The 16,353-nt window shown below is 39.6% G+C and overlaps 1 protein-coding gene across 1 annotated transcript; it reads right to left on the bottom strand.

Annotated features, from left to right (window-relative positions):
• Window positions 1–584: 584 nt before the first annotated feature.
• LOC111667020 (unconventional myosin-Va-like) lies at window positions 585–15,749 on the bottom strand. Its single transcript, XM_023422583.2, has 40 exons — window positions 15,575–15,749; window positions 15,089–15,199; window positions 14,267–14,438; window positions 13,928–14,072; window positions 13,659–13,815; window positions 13,437–13,580; window positions 12,961–13,042; window positions 12,720–12,827; window positions 12,480–12,586; window positions 12,040–12,305; window positions 11,868–11,949; window positions 11,645–11,785; window positions 11,372–11,497; window positions 10,862–10,945; window positions 10,422–10,547; window positions 10,098–10,195; window positions 9,900–9,986; window positions 9,690–9,798; window positions 9,364–9,575; window positions 9,112–9,268; window positions 8,079–8,318; window positions 7,682–7,930; window positions 6,934–7,027; window positions 6,706–6,848; window positions 6,312–6,425; window positions 5,580–5,714; window positions 5,396–5,452; window positions 4,962–5,189; window positions 4,739–4,806; window positions 4,371–4,445; window positions 4,079–4,277; window positions 3,590–3,683; window positions 3,345–3,488; window positions 3,057–3,211; window positions 2,884–2,973; window positions 2,637–2,787; window positions 2,253–2,535; window positions 1,668–1,842; window positions 1,501–1,581; window positions 585–1,390 (listed from the first exon to the last, which is right to left on the bottom strand). Exons 1-40 carry the CDS (start codon window positions 15,599–15,601, stop codon window positions 1,238–1,240), a joined length of 5,469 nt encoding a protein of 1,822 aa, XP_023278351.1. The 5' UTR covers window positions 15,602–15,749; the 3' UTR covers window positions 585–1,237.
• Window positions 15,750–16,353: the final 604 nt, after the last annotated feature.

Genomic DNA, 16,353 nt, shown 5'->3' with positions numbered 1-16,353 from the left:
GATTAAAATAAATAAAAAGTAAATATTTCACCACCTTTTACCAACTTGACCCACATAATCAGTGGATTTCATACTGAAAAGTTTGAGAGAAGGACTTATACAAGTAAACACATTTACACATTCCTGGTGTGCACATCTGTGAGGCCACGAGGCTAAACATTAATACTTTTTAGGCATTTTCATGTATTAAGCATTTCAAGGTACAGAGCTTAGAAAAGATAGGATGTTTTTTAACACAATAACGTTGTGAGTGTAAAGTGCAGATATTACATAAACTGGAAAAGACAGGAGTTAGTTACATCAGTCCAATACATGTACATTTCTAAATCCCAATGGAGTCAGAGATCACCAACTTACTTTTCCATGTCTCTCAGGCAAAGTTGTTTTTAAGTCTTTTGGATCAAATCCAAGTCAAGTTTCAAGTCTGCTATGTATCAGTCACTTACAACAGTGAGAGCTGGTGTCAAGATAGAGAAAAAGTAAACATAATTAATTCTTCACTTTCTCGGGGACTCCCTGGTGGTTCGCAGACCCTCTGGAAGACAAACACTGAGCCTGTTCTACAAGAAACACATCAAACCATCTTACTGAAAAGCCAGCCTTTAATGTGACCAGCCGCATTAAGACTGGTTAAATGCATACTTGAATAACTTTCTGTTCCGTCACCTTGTCCTTACATAAATACCATCATTTGATATTAGGAGTTATAGAAATAAGTCACAAATATAAAACAGTTCTCCTGCATTTAATCTCAAGACATTTTCAACATCTAAATCTGTGTGTTTAGTTGCACAGTTATGTTTTACAATTTCTCATGATCCATTTCTTTAAAGGTTTGTCCCCTGAAGTGCTTAAGTTCATACTTCACAACAATTCAAAGTTTTGTGTTGTGAAATTTTGTGGTCATATTTCCTTACTTGGTTTTAGGTAAAACAGAAGACAAAATCATACCTGTGAATGAAACCACGAATCCAAAACATGGTATCAGCAAAACATCAGGTGTGGCAATAGATGACATTTAAAAGACACTTTTTGCATATTCACTGTTCATACAGTTATTGCTCTTTGGCTATACAGTGTTGAAAAGTCAACAATATATTCTTATTCTACTGCAGTACTGCAATAATCAGTGACACTGAAAACATTACAAAAGGTAGAAAGTTTGGTGAAAAACAATCTTAGTTGTTTTTACTCTGGTAAACTCAGGGAACAAGGGTAAATGTCAGAGGTCACTGGTCTAGATGCGGGTGAGGAAGCTCAGATTAAGGCTAGCAGGGATCTGGATGGTCTCCAGGGACACAGAGGAGGGTGTGAAGGGGAGGGTGACGGAGAAGATCTTCTTGGTGTCTATCATCAAAGTGGATGACTCAACTCTTCCTTTCAAAAGGTTCTAAAACATAAAAAAAATAGATTAAATAAGTTGTATGGTCTTAGCTACTAGAGTTTTTATGACCGGAAAAATGAGCATGGTATTTTTGCCAAAACTTTCTGGCTACTCACCTCAATGGTTGCAATGAAACTGGTTGACACTCGCTCTTCAAATTCGATCACTGGGGTGTACAAGGTCAAGACTTTTATAATCTGTGAAAAAACACAAACAATAATCAAACACTAGCAAAATATTATGACTACAGAGTTGGAAAACTGAACGTTTACTGATAATGGACCTGTGCTGTGTTGAGTGCAGTGCACATGTTGCAGATAGCTTGGGCGTCCGCCTCTGTCTTCTTCTTGATCTGTAGAAGCTGTGCAGCCTGTACAAGCGGCTCCAGAATCTCCTTGGCGCCACAGTCTGCCAGCTCCCTCTCCGACAGCCACTCCTCCAACTGCCAAACATTGTACCTGAAGCCAGAGGCATACAAATACACACACACAAACACACACACACACAGTGGGGTTCAAAGGTCTGAGACCACTTTCCCATCTTTGCTAATTCCAAGAAACTTCAAACCTGGTGATAAAAGTGAAACTAAAAATTATGTTCTCATAGTTTCACTTAGTATGAAACATTTTCTTTCCATATTTATTATCATCACACAGAAGCAGGTTAATGGCCTGTCAGACAATTCAATGTATCTTCTATCACTGTATTCGTGCAAGAACACATTTGTTCTAGGTCAGCGAAGGCCCAACTCAAATCAAAAAGTTACCTCAAAACGTGTGTACTGGAGGTATTGTGTGTGGGTGTTGCTCTCTTGCTGCTCTACAAATCAAAATACAATATCAAGGTCAATGTGTGTTGCATGCCGTACCTGATCTGCAGGCCTTTACTCCAGGAACACATGTCCTTCCGTAGCAGCAGGTGGTTGAGGGTGACCGCACAGATGATGTAAAACTGCTGCTTTACCACTTGCTTAATGATGTCTGAGTCCATCCCATGCTGACTCATGGTGGTGTGGAAGAGCCCAAGACGCTGCAGCAGGACTTCCACTGTAACAGCCCCCTCCTCTGGGAAGCTGGAGCTTCTCTTCCTCAGGCCGGTCGGTTTGGACCCCAGAACTCCCTGGATTGTCTCATGCTCCAACATGCTTGCCACTACATAGAACACATAAATTGAGGGAAAAAACACATTACATATTGTTTTGTTACAGTTACAGTTCTTTATTGATATGTCTAGTAAGGTAATGTCTCCTCACCTATAAGGGGCTGCAAAATGTCCTCCATGCATTTGATGAGCTGACGGTAGATTTGGATGGCCAGGTCACCAAAAACCTGCTCATACTCTGTCAGTCCAAAGTTGGTCAAGCAGTGCTCATTCTGCTTAGCAGTGTTGTGCTTTGTGAACTCCTACAGTATACACAGGTTGTACAGATATTCAGGGTTAATTGAGGGACATGTCCAGCTGTAAACATAACTCTGGCATCAAAACCTTCTCAAGCTTACCTCATCTCCACTGTACTGGTTCATACAGTGCCGTAACCGGCATGTGTTGGCCAACCAGAAAGACACAACTTCAAAATCCTTTCCTTTTTTCTGAAAAAAAAAAAATGTATTCAAGATAAAGATGAGTTACATTATTTCTGTGGATCTAAGTTATTGATAGTTATATACTGCACCTTAATGACCCCTTTGATGCTGCTGATGGTGGAATTGAGCAGACTGCTGGCTCTCTGATCATCATTCACATTGTCTGCATATCGTAAGCACATGAAGAGGATGTAGGCTGGAAGCCCAGGAATGAAGCTGACTGCTACACCACGAGGCTTCAGATCTGAGAAGATTACAACATTTTAAAGACAATACTCCAATAATGTTGTACTCTATCTATGGAAAAAAAACATTAGCCTGCAATTCTTTTATGTAGTTAGTAAATGACTTGATTGAGCAAAATAGGTATAACATACCTACGACCAGATTCTTAAGCAAGCGGTTCTCGTCACCCTTCTTGTATTCCAAAATGCCCTGGTACTCTTTCTCCTTGCGGGTGATTTGAACTGCTCTGACAGGTGGGTTCATTGTGGAGCCATAATTGTTTTGTTGAGTGCTCGCTAAACACAGCAAGGACACAAAATGAACAATAACAGATTTGATGCTGTGTTAACATCATCTGGAAAATATATTGTATGATCAATCAGCGTCATGTGATTACCTTCAAAATCATCAACTTTTTTCATGTAAAATTTCAGTTGCTTTTTCAACTTGCGTATGGTTTTGTCTTGTTTTTCTCGCTGCTCCATGTGTTCCTTAAATTATTGAAACATATTAGATTAGAGGGAGGGAAAACCACACTTTTACATATGGCCTAGAAGTCTGAATGTTTAAAACTATGAAATTAAAGCATCAGTAAATAGAAACATGGTGAAAATTCTTATTGGCCGGCAGAAGCACTTAATAAGCATCTTAAAAACACTTTCATAACTCTGACTTTTTATCTGACATTCTTTGCTGATAAAATAACACAATATCTTTCTCAAGGATGACTAACTATAATCTTATTGGAAAAAGCCATAAGGCTATAATTTTCAAAGGTACACATCCTGTACTAGACGGAGTCGCCTAACTCTTTATTTTGAAGGAGCTCTGCTTTAAAAGGCAAAGTTAGATTTTCAGTTTCTGGACAGCCAGTGAGTGCACCCACCAGGTTTTCATTGGTGAGCCGTGCAATCTCATGCTTCAGGCTCGCCTCAATTCGGGCGTCTTCAGGCAGATGGAGACTCTGAGCCAACAACTTCTGCTGCTGCTCCTTTTCATCCTTCAACTTGTTCATCTCCTCAAGCAGCTTCCTACACTTCTCATTGTGGACACCTTCCTGCTCCTGCATCTGGAACTCCAGGAGCCTGGAGGATGGAGAGAGGAGAGATCGCACTTCATTCCATAAGGCATGAATGAGCTTGAACGCACAACCCAACAACAGAATATTATTTCATTACCTGTTGGTCTCTTTCAAGCCTTCATAAGCCAGCCACAGCTCTCCATCTTCATTCAGAGTATGGATATTAGGTGATCTGAAGAGTAGCATCAGAAAATGAAGATGACACATTTCTCCCGATAGATTTAAACTAGAACCAAGTTTGTGCCTGGTTCACCAAGTTAAATTTAAGACTTCTTAATACCACATAGAATGCAATTTACAATTGATCAATCAACATACTGGTCCAAGTCTGAAAGTATGATGATAAAACACTGGACGGTATGCCCTGGAATTATCAATCATTACATTACTTTTTTTCAGTATTTCCCAGCAGTATATGACATGAAATCATGTTAGCCTGTAATAGCCCTGTAGAACTGGTCTTACCTGTCAACATCTTGAAATGAAGGAATTTCACTGAGATCTAATTTCACACTTCCTCCAAGGGCAGAGTCCTAAACGTCAGTGCAAATGGAATTAATTATTTATTATTCATGTCAGATTTACATTTTGTCAAATCACAACACTGATTTTTTTTTTTTTTCTTTTTTTCTAAAAAGCATCCCTACTATAAAATGAGGACAATAACAAATGTAATTTACTTTCTCACCTTGTGTTTGAGAGCTTCTTGGCGGACCATATGCGATCGAAGGAGCAGCACCTCCTCTTTTCGCATATCCAGCTCCTCATTGGAGGAGCTGAGTTGTTCTAGCAGTATGTTGTAGGGCAGAGAGCCAGGGGCGGGAGGCATCAATTCAGTATTCTCATTGGTCAGAGACTTTCGCAGCTCATTTAGATCCTGCTTCAGCTTCTTGTTCTCAGACTCCAATTCTTGCCGCTGCATTAAGACATTTAGAGAAAAAAGAAAAAAAAAATTAAACATCTACAAATGAATTTTTGTCCCTATTCACTTTTCAGTTTCAATAAAAATATAAGTTATTGTAGACAATTGTTCTCAGGAATTTAATGGGGTGACAGCTCATTTTTGGGATGTTGGAATAGATCTAGCTTAGATCCATATAAATGTACCTGACCAAATCATACCTTTAATGTTTCCAAATCTAGTTCTGCTCTGCCAACAGTTCTCTGCTCCTCCACCTCCTTTTTTAGAAAAAAAATGTAAACATAAATATCAACCAGAAATATTAGTGAAAAAGAACTAATAGCTAATTGATACAAAACTCTACCTGCTACCAATAAGAAACACAACTGGTGCTTCACTGCATACCTTTGCCTTTTCCTGTTGGGCTTCTTCTTTCTTATCCAGCTGCTGCCAAAGTGACTGTTTGTCCTGCTCCAGTTCCTTTACTCTTCTCTGGAGCTTCAGAAGGACAGACAGGTCCACCGCAGGCTGGCTCTCATCCTAACATAACACAGCAAGCATTGACTGATGAATCTCTCCACAACTTAACTAGAATGCTGCACTAACAGGATTATAACACAGACGAGGCCAGAGAAATCTTCCCACAGCCGTTCTAAATTATGAGTGTCCAGTTCCCTGTAGGTGCACTGTTAATTCATTAACACAGATAAAATACGCACATCAAGAATTCGGTCCATTTTCCATCCATTTACTTGTGGGATTAAAGAAATCATGTGAATTCAAGTTATCAGGAAAATCTAACAACCACAAACCCTGTAATCTAACTATTTACAGTGATTTTATGGTGAGCATGTCACAATGTTGATATGCTCACCATAAATTGTGACATCTCATTACAAAAACGATTTTTACACCATACCAAACATTTTTCACTATGAAAATGTAAGAATTCCTTGTAAATGACTGTGTTCATACCACACAGCTGCTATTACTTGTCAATATAGAAAATACAAATCGGTTTCATCCACCTCTAAGACTACAGAGGGTGAGTAGTTCATACTCACAAAGTGATACTCTTCCCAAAATGTGTCTTTTTGACAATTCTGCACCATGATACTGTGTGGTTTAGTACATTACCTCTGTTTGTATAGAGCTGTCTTCTCCCTCAGTAGAGCCTAAGCTCTGACTAAACTCAGACGAGTTACTGCTGTAGTTGGAATCTGTCCTCTTGTGACCAGATTTGCTTGAACTCTGGTTATGTGTGGAAAAGACATAACAAAACATGTGACAGACAGAATAAGTATCCAGGCCTAAACTAAAAAAAATTCTAATGTAATAGATGCTTTGAATCTTTTCCTTACCAATATAATACCAATATTACTAATACCAAATGGCAATTCTGGTTTGTGACAGCATCTTGAAATCACCATATTAGTTAAATCTATTAATAAAGAGCTATCAAATGTTGTCATTTCTTGCCAACTAATGTTGCATTTTGAAAACTAAATGAAGCCAAAGTAAAGTTCCTCACGATGCTGAGATTCATCTGTTCTTTCAAGTCTCTATGCTGCTCCTCCAGATGCAGGTGTTCACTCAGCAGACTTTGGTAGCGAGAGCGTTCTTCACCTAAATTCTTCTCCAGCTGTTTTGTATTCTCATTGTTGGTTTTGATCTCTGAAACAAAACAGTTCTACTTTATTTATTCTGAGTTTAGCTGTTACTGGTCATCTGTAAAAGCATAAGGTGAACTGCTCAGTACCTGTTAACTGTTTGGCTTGTTCAAGGATTAGTATGTTCAGTTCATCTTTCTCGCTGTTCAACAAGCTGTTCTTCGTATTAAGCTCTTCTACCACCTGATTGTGAGAGAGAAAAAAGTCATGTGCTCTCAGTCTTAATTCCCATTCATTATGATTACATTACTCTTCAGTATTTAAAAACAGAAATAAAGCAAAATAACCTACTAAGTTCATAAAAGGCCCAAAGACTATTGATTACAAATTCCTGTTTTACATTCCATTAAGATTTTTTCAAGGGCAGCCTGGTAATTCCTACTATTGTCCTCCACAGGCCACCATAGATGATTTGTGGAAGCCTGAACTGTAGGACTATTCCATTCTTTCCAAGCAAACTTATTTTTTACATCAAAAATAATAATACATACAAATAAAAAAAGAATAAAAACACAACAACAAGCACTAACAGATTTAGATTAACAGAATAGACTGGGGGAGATGAAACAAAGCACTGCTGTACAGCCTACTGTAGAAAACAGAGTATAGTATGAATTAAACTGTCACTGAAGATACTTATGTACAGTGGGGTCCAAATGTCTGACACCACTTTCCCATGAATGAGTGGTCTCAGACTTTTGGACCTCACTGCATCTCAACCATTAATCCCACTTATTACCATTTCAGACTATTAATGACAAAACGCAATGTTCAAAGTATAGTGAAGCTGCCAGGCAGTAAAATTGGATAACTTAGATGACTGTGTAGTAGGCCTACCTGTTGTGTTTCCTCCTTGTAGATCTTTGTCTGCTCTTCTAGGTCATCTTTCACTCTGCGGGTATTTTCCAACTCGTGCTGAAGGAAGGAGAGCTGCTCCAGTAGGGAGGGAAGTGTCTCTGCCTTGGCTCTGGCCTCCTGCTCAGATCTACGTAGGTTTTCAATCTCTCTACTCTGTCTCTCTCTTTCCATAGTCTGGGTCTTCTCCACAGCACTCAGCTTCTCACTGAGCCCTCTGTTTTCTTTTTGCTGCAGGGGGAGATACACACACATGCTGTGCATGTGATACAACTCCCAATGACCCAATGTTTCACCAGCAACATTTTTCATGTTAGATTCCAGAGTAAACAACTATCTAACAGACGAAACTAGACATCCATACTCTCACAATAATCACCTGCTCATTTATCTTGTGCTGCAACTGCATAATCTTGTTCTCCATGCCAATGTTGAGCTTCTTGAAGTGATCCACAGAGCGCGCCTCCACTTTCAGCTTCTTTAATTCCTTCTTGGCCCTCATGCGACGTACACAGCTCTGCAGCAGGACCATAGCTGCTATGGTGCGTCTGTAATGTTGTCTGGTCAGCCAGCCTCTCACCCACTTCTGTATGACCACAGCCTTTTGCTCAAACATCAACTGTGGAAAAAAGAAAAATATATAATGTCAAGTTTATAAGTGAAATGGCAATGTCCTGACCTGCAGGGCGTGTTAAGAAGAGGTGAGCTGAACATCCAGGGGCTTTATGTTCAAAATTATGGATTCTCTCACAAACTTGGTGGTAGGATTATTTCTACATAAGAATTAGAATTATAGTGTGTCTCCGTGTTATATATCTAAATGTGCCATGGTTAATTTATTGTTGCAGTGTATGTGAATGACATCAGCTGACAGGAAGTAAACACAGAACTAAGCTGTTGCCTAACGATGCTGTGTTGTGCTGACGTGTCAATGAGGTCAACAAATTCAGCATGAATATTGTCCGTCTCTATTCATATGAATTAATGATTAAGAATCCTACACAACAATCAAGGTTTAAGAACTCCAAAAGAATCTAATGTGCTCTGTGTACTGCTGCTAGAAGCTTTTACTACCTCAACAATGTTAACACCGGAACCTGGCATTTACAGACTTCCTTTGAGCAAGGAACTCTTCAGTATTATGTTCCAGAGGCAATTCCTGTTTTTCCTGGAGGCACCTGTTAAATCCAGCAGTGTTATTGCAATAATCAACAATCCCATTCCTCTGTGGGTTGAGTAAAAGCTTTTAAAAGCCCTTTCAAACTACATGAAACAAATTCAGCAATGCACAGCGGGCAAGTTAGAATTAAGCCTGATGTTGATATTTCCTTCTGGAAATTCAATTTGGACTACAAAACCTTCCAGTAAAGGAGATCAAAGGTCTCCAAAATTTTTATCAGGTAGGGAATTACCTTATAATACTGCTTTCTAGCCATGTAGGCCCTCAAGAGGCACTGGATGGTGATAGCTGCAGAGCGCTGCTGTTGGTAGCATCTCCTATTCGCCCACATACGCACATTCCGCTGAATGACAACAGCTGCTCTGGTTCTTCGCAGAAACTGAACATAACTGACAGAAAAAAGAAAGAATATATATATATGAGAAATATGCTAGAGAAATTCCTAGTGCCTTTAAACGTCTTATTCTGCTGCATCTCCACTCACCAGCGTGCCTGGTGGCCCCGTACATGTCTCTGAATGGTGATGGCAGATTCCTTCATCCGCAGGTACTTTTTGCGGGCCAACCAGCAGCGGATTGTCTTCTGGATGCGGACACAAGCCATACGCAGCTTGTCAGAGCGCAGCTTCTCCAGGTAAGCCACCTGACCAGCCCTGAAGAAGATCTTGTTTTTGCCAAACTGATACTTATCTTGGTCCTAGAGACAAAACACAAAGGCATATGTAATATGTCATATTTTAGTGGGTCTGTGAAAATTACATTTATTTTGTTATTAGCACTATGGAAACAGTTTTATACAATTCAGACACACCTGTATAAGTTTTTCCAGGAGATTTTTGCACGTCTGTTTTCTATCAGAAAGAATATCCTTTTGCTTCATGAGGACCCGATAACGACTAAAGAATTCTTGATAGGTCCATCTGCAATGTTCATATACATAAGACAGGTTGGATAGATCATTTTTATAACATTCAATTGTGTGTGCAACTGCACGACATTGTGAAACAGTTGCTGTTGCTACCTAGACGGGAAGCCTGCTGCTGAGATCCGGATTGTCTCGAGGACCCCACATGCCCTAAGCTGCTGCACTGCCCTCACAGGGTCCAAGCTTTATAAAAGAAAACATACAAACATATTACAAAAGTGAGTGTACTTATCTTTCATCTGTGCTTCCTGCTAATAATTGTACTAAAAAGAAGAAAGAAATCATCATCCTTACGTGAATGGGGATTTATGGTCATTTGGCTTGATGCAGCGTACGTAGTGAGGAGTCGTAGCGTTTAATGTGTCCATCAGCGAATGTAGAGACTGTCGAAACTGAGTAAAACAACAACAAAACCATGATAAGTAAGTATGGCAGTTGTAAAAGTTTGTATGTACATTCAATTTTTACTTACAATCACTTTTTTTGGTGGTTATTTATCCCTCTCCATAAAACTGTAATTATTAATTTTCCCTAGGGTTTTTCAGGAGGATGGATACTTTAATTGTACAATGAACTTACACCACCAAATGTAATATTTCCTTCTTGTTAGGCTCTCACCTGCAGTCCAACAGTCTTCTTATTATCCCTCTGACTCTGACCGGCCCTTCCACTGATGCCAGTAAGTTTCTTAGTAGAGCTTGTTGCCTTCTCATCATCCTCAAACAGCTTCAGCAGCAAATCAAACTGAAAGGATCATTTTTTTTCAGACATCAAAGCAGCAGAATACAAATATTTTATTCTACACCAGGTGGCAGAGTTTTCAATCTAAAATTCAACAGTGGGTGTATTTCCTCCAATAGTTATGGTTGAACAATTCTAGGGTGTGTGCCTGGAGACTTACAACACAAAAAATACTTAACAGTTATTTGCTTTTGGCTTCATGGCAGCTGAAGAGGTGCTGACACTAAATGACACAATATATTTCTTACTATGACCACTGCAAAGACTGACTGACTAAGAATGACTGATAAGTGAGAAGAATTGATTAACAATTTCACCTTGCTCTTTTTCAGAACATTTATCTGCTCCTCATTGACTGTGTCCTTGTTTTTCTCCAGGAAGCCCTCACACTGGTACTCCACCTAGGCACAAAGGACCAGGTCACACAGTGATCTTTGACTGAAAGAGCAAAGGTCATATTCATCATCCAGAGTCTGAAGAGGACAGATTAGTCCCACTTTAATAAACAGTATCATCAAACATTTGTGGTGATGACATAAAATTCTGACTTTGCAAACAAACTAAATACAATTTCACACTTCATTATTGGTGGTCTTTACTAGAAAACATGAGTAATCCATCCATCTATCCATTTTCCACACTGCTTGTTCTGTGCTAGGGGGCAGCTGGAGCCTATCCAAGCACACACTGTGGAAAGAAATCTGAACACTGGGAGAAAATCCATGCAGATACATGCAGAACATGTAAACTCAACACAGAAAGCCCCAGTGAGATGTAATGCCACATCAGCATGAGACATTACTGTGGTTTACTGGGCAGTTAAGTACCTTGTCTGCAAAGTGGTGGATGATGAAAGCTCTATTTGATAACCTGGGTTTATCAAAGTGAGCATTCTGCTTCAGGAGGGTGTTGTACAGTTTCTGGGCCCATGTGTCATCCGAGCCTTTGGGCATCTGTGGAAAGAGGAAGTGCTGACACATCAGTAAGTCATGGCATTACTCATAACCTCTAAACATAGCGTGGTGGGATTCTGCCAGTGGAAAAGTAGCTGAACGGACTTTTGGTTAAAAAAAAAAAAAAAAGTAAAACTGGCATTTTACCCTGCATTCCTCATCCAGAAGGTCTAAGACACCCAGCTTGGCCTCAATGAGATTAATGCATGGCTGGTTGTCATAGAAGTCTATCAATGTCCATGGGATAGCCTCTTTCATGTACTCTTCTTGTTCCAGTTTGAAGACATGCTGGAGGGAGCGATAGCTAAAAATGATTTATGTGTACATTTTGACAAGAAAATGGACATGTTGAGCAGGAAAAGACACATACCAGGTTGAACTGTTGTTGAAGCTTCTCATTGGCATAATTGATGCAAAACTGTTCAAAGCTGTTGACATCAAATGTTTCAAACCTGAAAAAAAATCCATGTTTACATTAAAGCATGTCTGGTCATTTAGGGAACATAAATTGAAAAACCACAAACCAGCAAGTGACAACATACCCGTAAATGTCCAGCACTCCAATGAATGAGTGTTGTTTCTTTGCAGATTTTAAGGCATTGTTAACACTGTCCACAATCCATTTAAAAAGTCTGGAATAGATGTGTTTAGCAAGGGCATCTCGGCCATTGACCGCATTCATTTTGGAGACGGACTTTACATAGGTTTCTGTGGTTGTTTGGAGTTTCCTGTGACATAACCAGTGGGCCATTTCTTCAAACGACACCCCCATCAGTTCACAAAACACCATCAGATGGACATTATCTGGCTGGAAATATATTAATAATAATGGTCTTATGTGAGAAGAAAATCTATACATTCTTGATACAACATTAAGACAAAAAATTTAGCAAATATACAAGACAAAAATACTTAAAAATATATTAATTAAAATTAAAAATACTGAGCTCTCTTGTTGAGTCTAAGGGTAGTCAGTACTTACCAAGATGCTGCATCTGTCTGCTGACTGATCTTTCACCTCCACATTGCTAAGGTGGAGAATGGCTGCCAGAATCTGGTAAATTTCCATTTGATCACTGTCACAGGTTCCTATAGTGAAAACAATAAAATAATAAATTATGATGAATCATGTCAGTTAATCCAGCAACAAAAATGTATATAGTATTATCTATTCAACATATGCTGTAAATGCAAACTTGATTGAAATGCAACTAACATTCACCTAAAAGTGAGAAAGCCCTCCTGGTGTTGCTCATCTCTTTGGCATCATCAACTCCATCTATGACTGGGCTCTGACCCTGGTTAGTACAGTGGAAGTCATCTGCGCAACCTTCAAACATTAATCAGGCAAAACATTGTACTAACACATACTACTTGTTACAACTGCTATTGCAACTGTTTGCTTTTTTAATAATTTCTAAATCATTATAAAAGGGGATATAATGTTTCAGAGACTCACATACCTAACTTGAAGGGTTTGAACTCTGGCAAATGTGAAGAGGCACACAGCTGATAGAATATATGGTAGTTTCTTTCTCCATGGGCCTAAAGGTTGTGCAAACAGATGTGAAATAGGAACCAGGTATGTAATGAAAACACATTCAGTAAAACTAAAATCTTTCAACTGTAGGTGCATGCATGAACAGCAAGTGCTTTGCAAAACTGAAATCAGCGAATTGTGTCTTGAAAATAATAACTTGCTTAACAAAACCTAATATATTGACATCTCTGTGAGTCAGCGGCCAGGCAGGCTAAACTGTGGGTTGTTTATGTTGTTTGTTAATACGCTGCTGAGATACGCTTAGCAATGTATTAAATGTTTTAAATCAATTAACTGCAAGGTAAAATGTGGAACATAGAGTGATAGGAAGGGCCACTTTCAGACACTGAGGGCAGTCTCCTAAAGACATGCATGTAAAATCCATACCAATGAAATTACCTGAAACACAACTCTCGACTTTTCCAGTAGGTAGGTTTTCATGTTAGCCCCAATTATACCATGCTTCTTGTCAAACCCAATCTCAATGTACTTCCCAAAGCGACTGCTGTTGTCATTCCTTGTTGTCTTGGCATTCCCAAGGGCCTAAATGAAACATATATGTATCAGTAATCTTTATCATTTCATTACTCTGTCCTATTTTCCTGCAGTGGAAAATGTTACCTCCATGATGGGGCTGGAGGCAAGGACTCGCTCCTCAACATTGGCCTCACCAGAAGAGCAGCTTACTGTGGCAAAGTAACGCATGGCGTACTTAGCAGAGACGGTTTTGCCAGCTCCAGACTCACCACTCACTATGATGGATTGGTTTTTTTCATCCCTGCATGAAAATGTGATATTATACAGACCACATAAAATAAATTTAGATAATCACCATTAAAGAAAGTGAACATTTCACTTGCTTAAAAATCAAACATGTAAAGTGTCAAAACCTGGCCATGTGTTTATATGCTTCCTCTGCCACTGCAAATATATGGGGGTCCATGTCCCCCATGTTCTGCCCACTGTAGGCATTGATGATGTCAGCTTCATAGATAGGCAGGGCCTCATAGGGATTGATGGCAACCAGGACAATTCCTAAATACCTCAAGGAGAAAAATTCTCAGTTAGACTCTACACCATTAAACAGTTTGGTGTCTGTTCCTTTAACGGCAGCCAGTGCCACAATAATCAGCATAATGTTCTGCCGATTGTGTCAGATGTACAATGAACAGAGCTCCAAAGTCTACAGTGACAGTGATAGTGTGAGTCAAAGGAGACAAGCTAATTACCACAGTATGTGTATATCAACTTGGAGTCGATAAAACGCACTTTAAGGTTGTGCAGCACTGCTGGCTCGTGGAGGTAGCTGAGAGATGTGAGATCATTTTCCCCCACCAGGATGTTGGGGTTTCTTAGTGGTGGCAGCTTGTCTGTTGTCGGGTCTACTTTATATTCAACCTCCTAGAAATACAACAGAATTTAGCTTTGAGTAGATACAATATTAGTCTGGATACAGTATGTTGCTTTCATCTAAAAAAAAAAAAAAAAGACAAAAATTGGTAGCACAACACAAAAAACAACTAAAAAGAAATGGTAAAACACAAAAATATTAGCATCAGCTGTCCATCGTGTTAAAAGGTAACTAGCAACCACTGTGCTTCCCTTGTTCATGTTCACTCATGATAATGCTTTGGCCTTATTTCCATACCTGAAGTACATGCCCAAACAAGACACAGCTACAGGCAGCCACAGGGCTTTAAACACATCATCTGTACCCTTTCATGCAACAATCCACCTCTTCTGAAGCCAGTGTGTTAAATAGGCTTCTTGTATTAAAACTTTTGCAGAGTTGCAAACAGAGGCACAGAAAATGTTTGTCTTGCCTGGGAATCTATGTGCATTTACCAAACATCAAAGCTGCCTAAAATAATCCCACAGCACAGAGATTTATGAGGCTCTTTTGCCAGGGCTCTTACAGAGAAATGTGGTCATGGCACAGAACATCACACACCCATTTCCACCTCAGTGCCTTTTTTTTTGTGCTTGTGCTTTTATGTGTGTGTGTGTGTGTGTGTGTGTGTGTGTGTGTGTGTGTCATTTCCCTGCCTCACCGTGCCATCCTCTAGCTGCAGAGAGAGCGTCAGGTCACCAGGAGTGTAATCTTTGATAAGCTCTGCTGACTTCCACACTTCTTCTGCATCTGGGAGCCATACACGGGCATACTGATGGACAGAGGGGAAACCGGGTCAGAGCCATTCAACCACTGCACTTACAGTAACACAGACTTTTACAAAACGACAGCAAAACAGCAGTGACATGTACCTAAGAAAATGGTATGCTAACTTGAAGTCAGCAGACAGCAGTCATGCGTATAATGTTTATGGATACGGGGTATTTTAAGTGGCAGACAGATAGAAAAAAGCAACAGTTTAAGTTTTACCAAACCCAAAAGCTGTTCAGTGGACACCTGTAAGTTACTGGCACCAGTAAACCACCATTCTTAATATATATTAACGATAAGTTAACTAACGTTAGCTACAGGAAAACGTTGAATGAGCTGGACAACCGACACAGACTAACAAAGTTAATACACCTACCTTGGAGTAGAGTTCAGAGGCTGCCATGTCTTTTAACACGCTAAGTGAGCCCTCAGAAACTTTCTCTGCCCAAAGAAAGAAGGGTGCACATCTTACGTACTCCAAGAGTGGAAAAACATGAACTTTTCGGAGCTCCTCTCCAGGGGACGTTGCGCTGAGCTGGGGTAAAGATTCAACTGCCGCTATAGCAGTTGTCAGTCAATTGCTCGTGCTATGGCCCCGACACGTCTCGTGCGTCTTGCGTGCCTCCCAGCGGCCAGTGAGCTCATGTCAACTACTTCCACCTCAGGAGAAGGAGGAGTAGGTGGGACCCAGCTCCTCCTCAACATACTACCATGAAGAAACGTGCACAATTAATTTCAGGGATGGTCAGATGTGTTTTAGTTTGCTAGAAAGCCAGTAACTGAATTCAAATTTGAGGAGTTTAAATGCCACTTTGCGTTTTAAAATTGCAATTTAACAATATCAACTGGTCATTTTAATATCAATTATCCTCTTTCAGTTTATCTTATCTAACATTTAAGACTACATTTTTTTGGTACTGACCATTGAGTTTTATTTGTGAAACTAAAGTTTACACTGCTTGTTACATATGAGATGGAAATAAACAGCAGATACTTACTCTCCACTATTTTTCTGAAAGCTGTAGTCACTACTTTGTAGAGTACACTTTGCATCCAAAACAATTTCGCAATTTGAAATTGTTTTGGATGAAGAGTTGAAAGTGGAGTAGTTAGACTGACACAAACTAATATTAATTACTACAGTAAAGTACATTT

Source organism: Seriola lalandi, unplaced genomic scaffold (genome assembly GCF_002814215.2).
Source record: "Seriola lalandi dorsalis isolate HSWRI2012SDOR001 ecotype SW California unplaced genomic scaffold, Sedor1 jcf7180002054682, whole genome shotgun sequence".
Lineage (NCBI taxonomy): Eukaryota > Metazoa > Chordata > Actinopteri > Carangiformes > Carangidae > Seriola > Seriola lalandi.
The sequence above is the reverse complement of the archived record's forward strand: the minus strand, read 5'-3'. Positions and strand labels throughout refer to the sequence as shown.

Bases quoted from the DNA above. Each gene is read 5' to 3' on its own strand.
- LOC111667020 (XM_023422583.2), bottom strand. From the start codon at position 15,601: ATGGCAGCCTCTGAACTCTACTCCAAG. The intron at 12,587-12,719 runs GTGAATGTTAGT...TTTTCACTATAG, and splicing joins GAGGGCTTTCTCACTTTTAG to GAACCTGTGACAGTGATCAA. The intron at 4,807-4,961 runs GTGAGAAAGTAA...ACTGACGTTTAG, and splicing joins AAGAAGCTCTCAAACACAAG to GACTCTGCCCTTGGAGGAAG.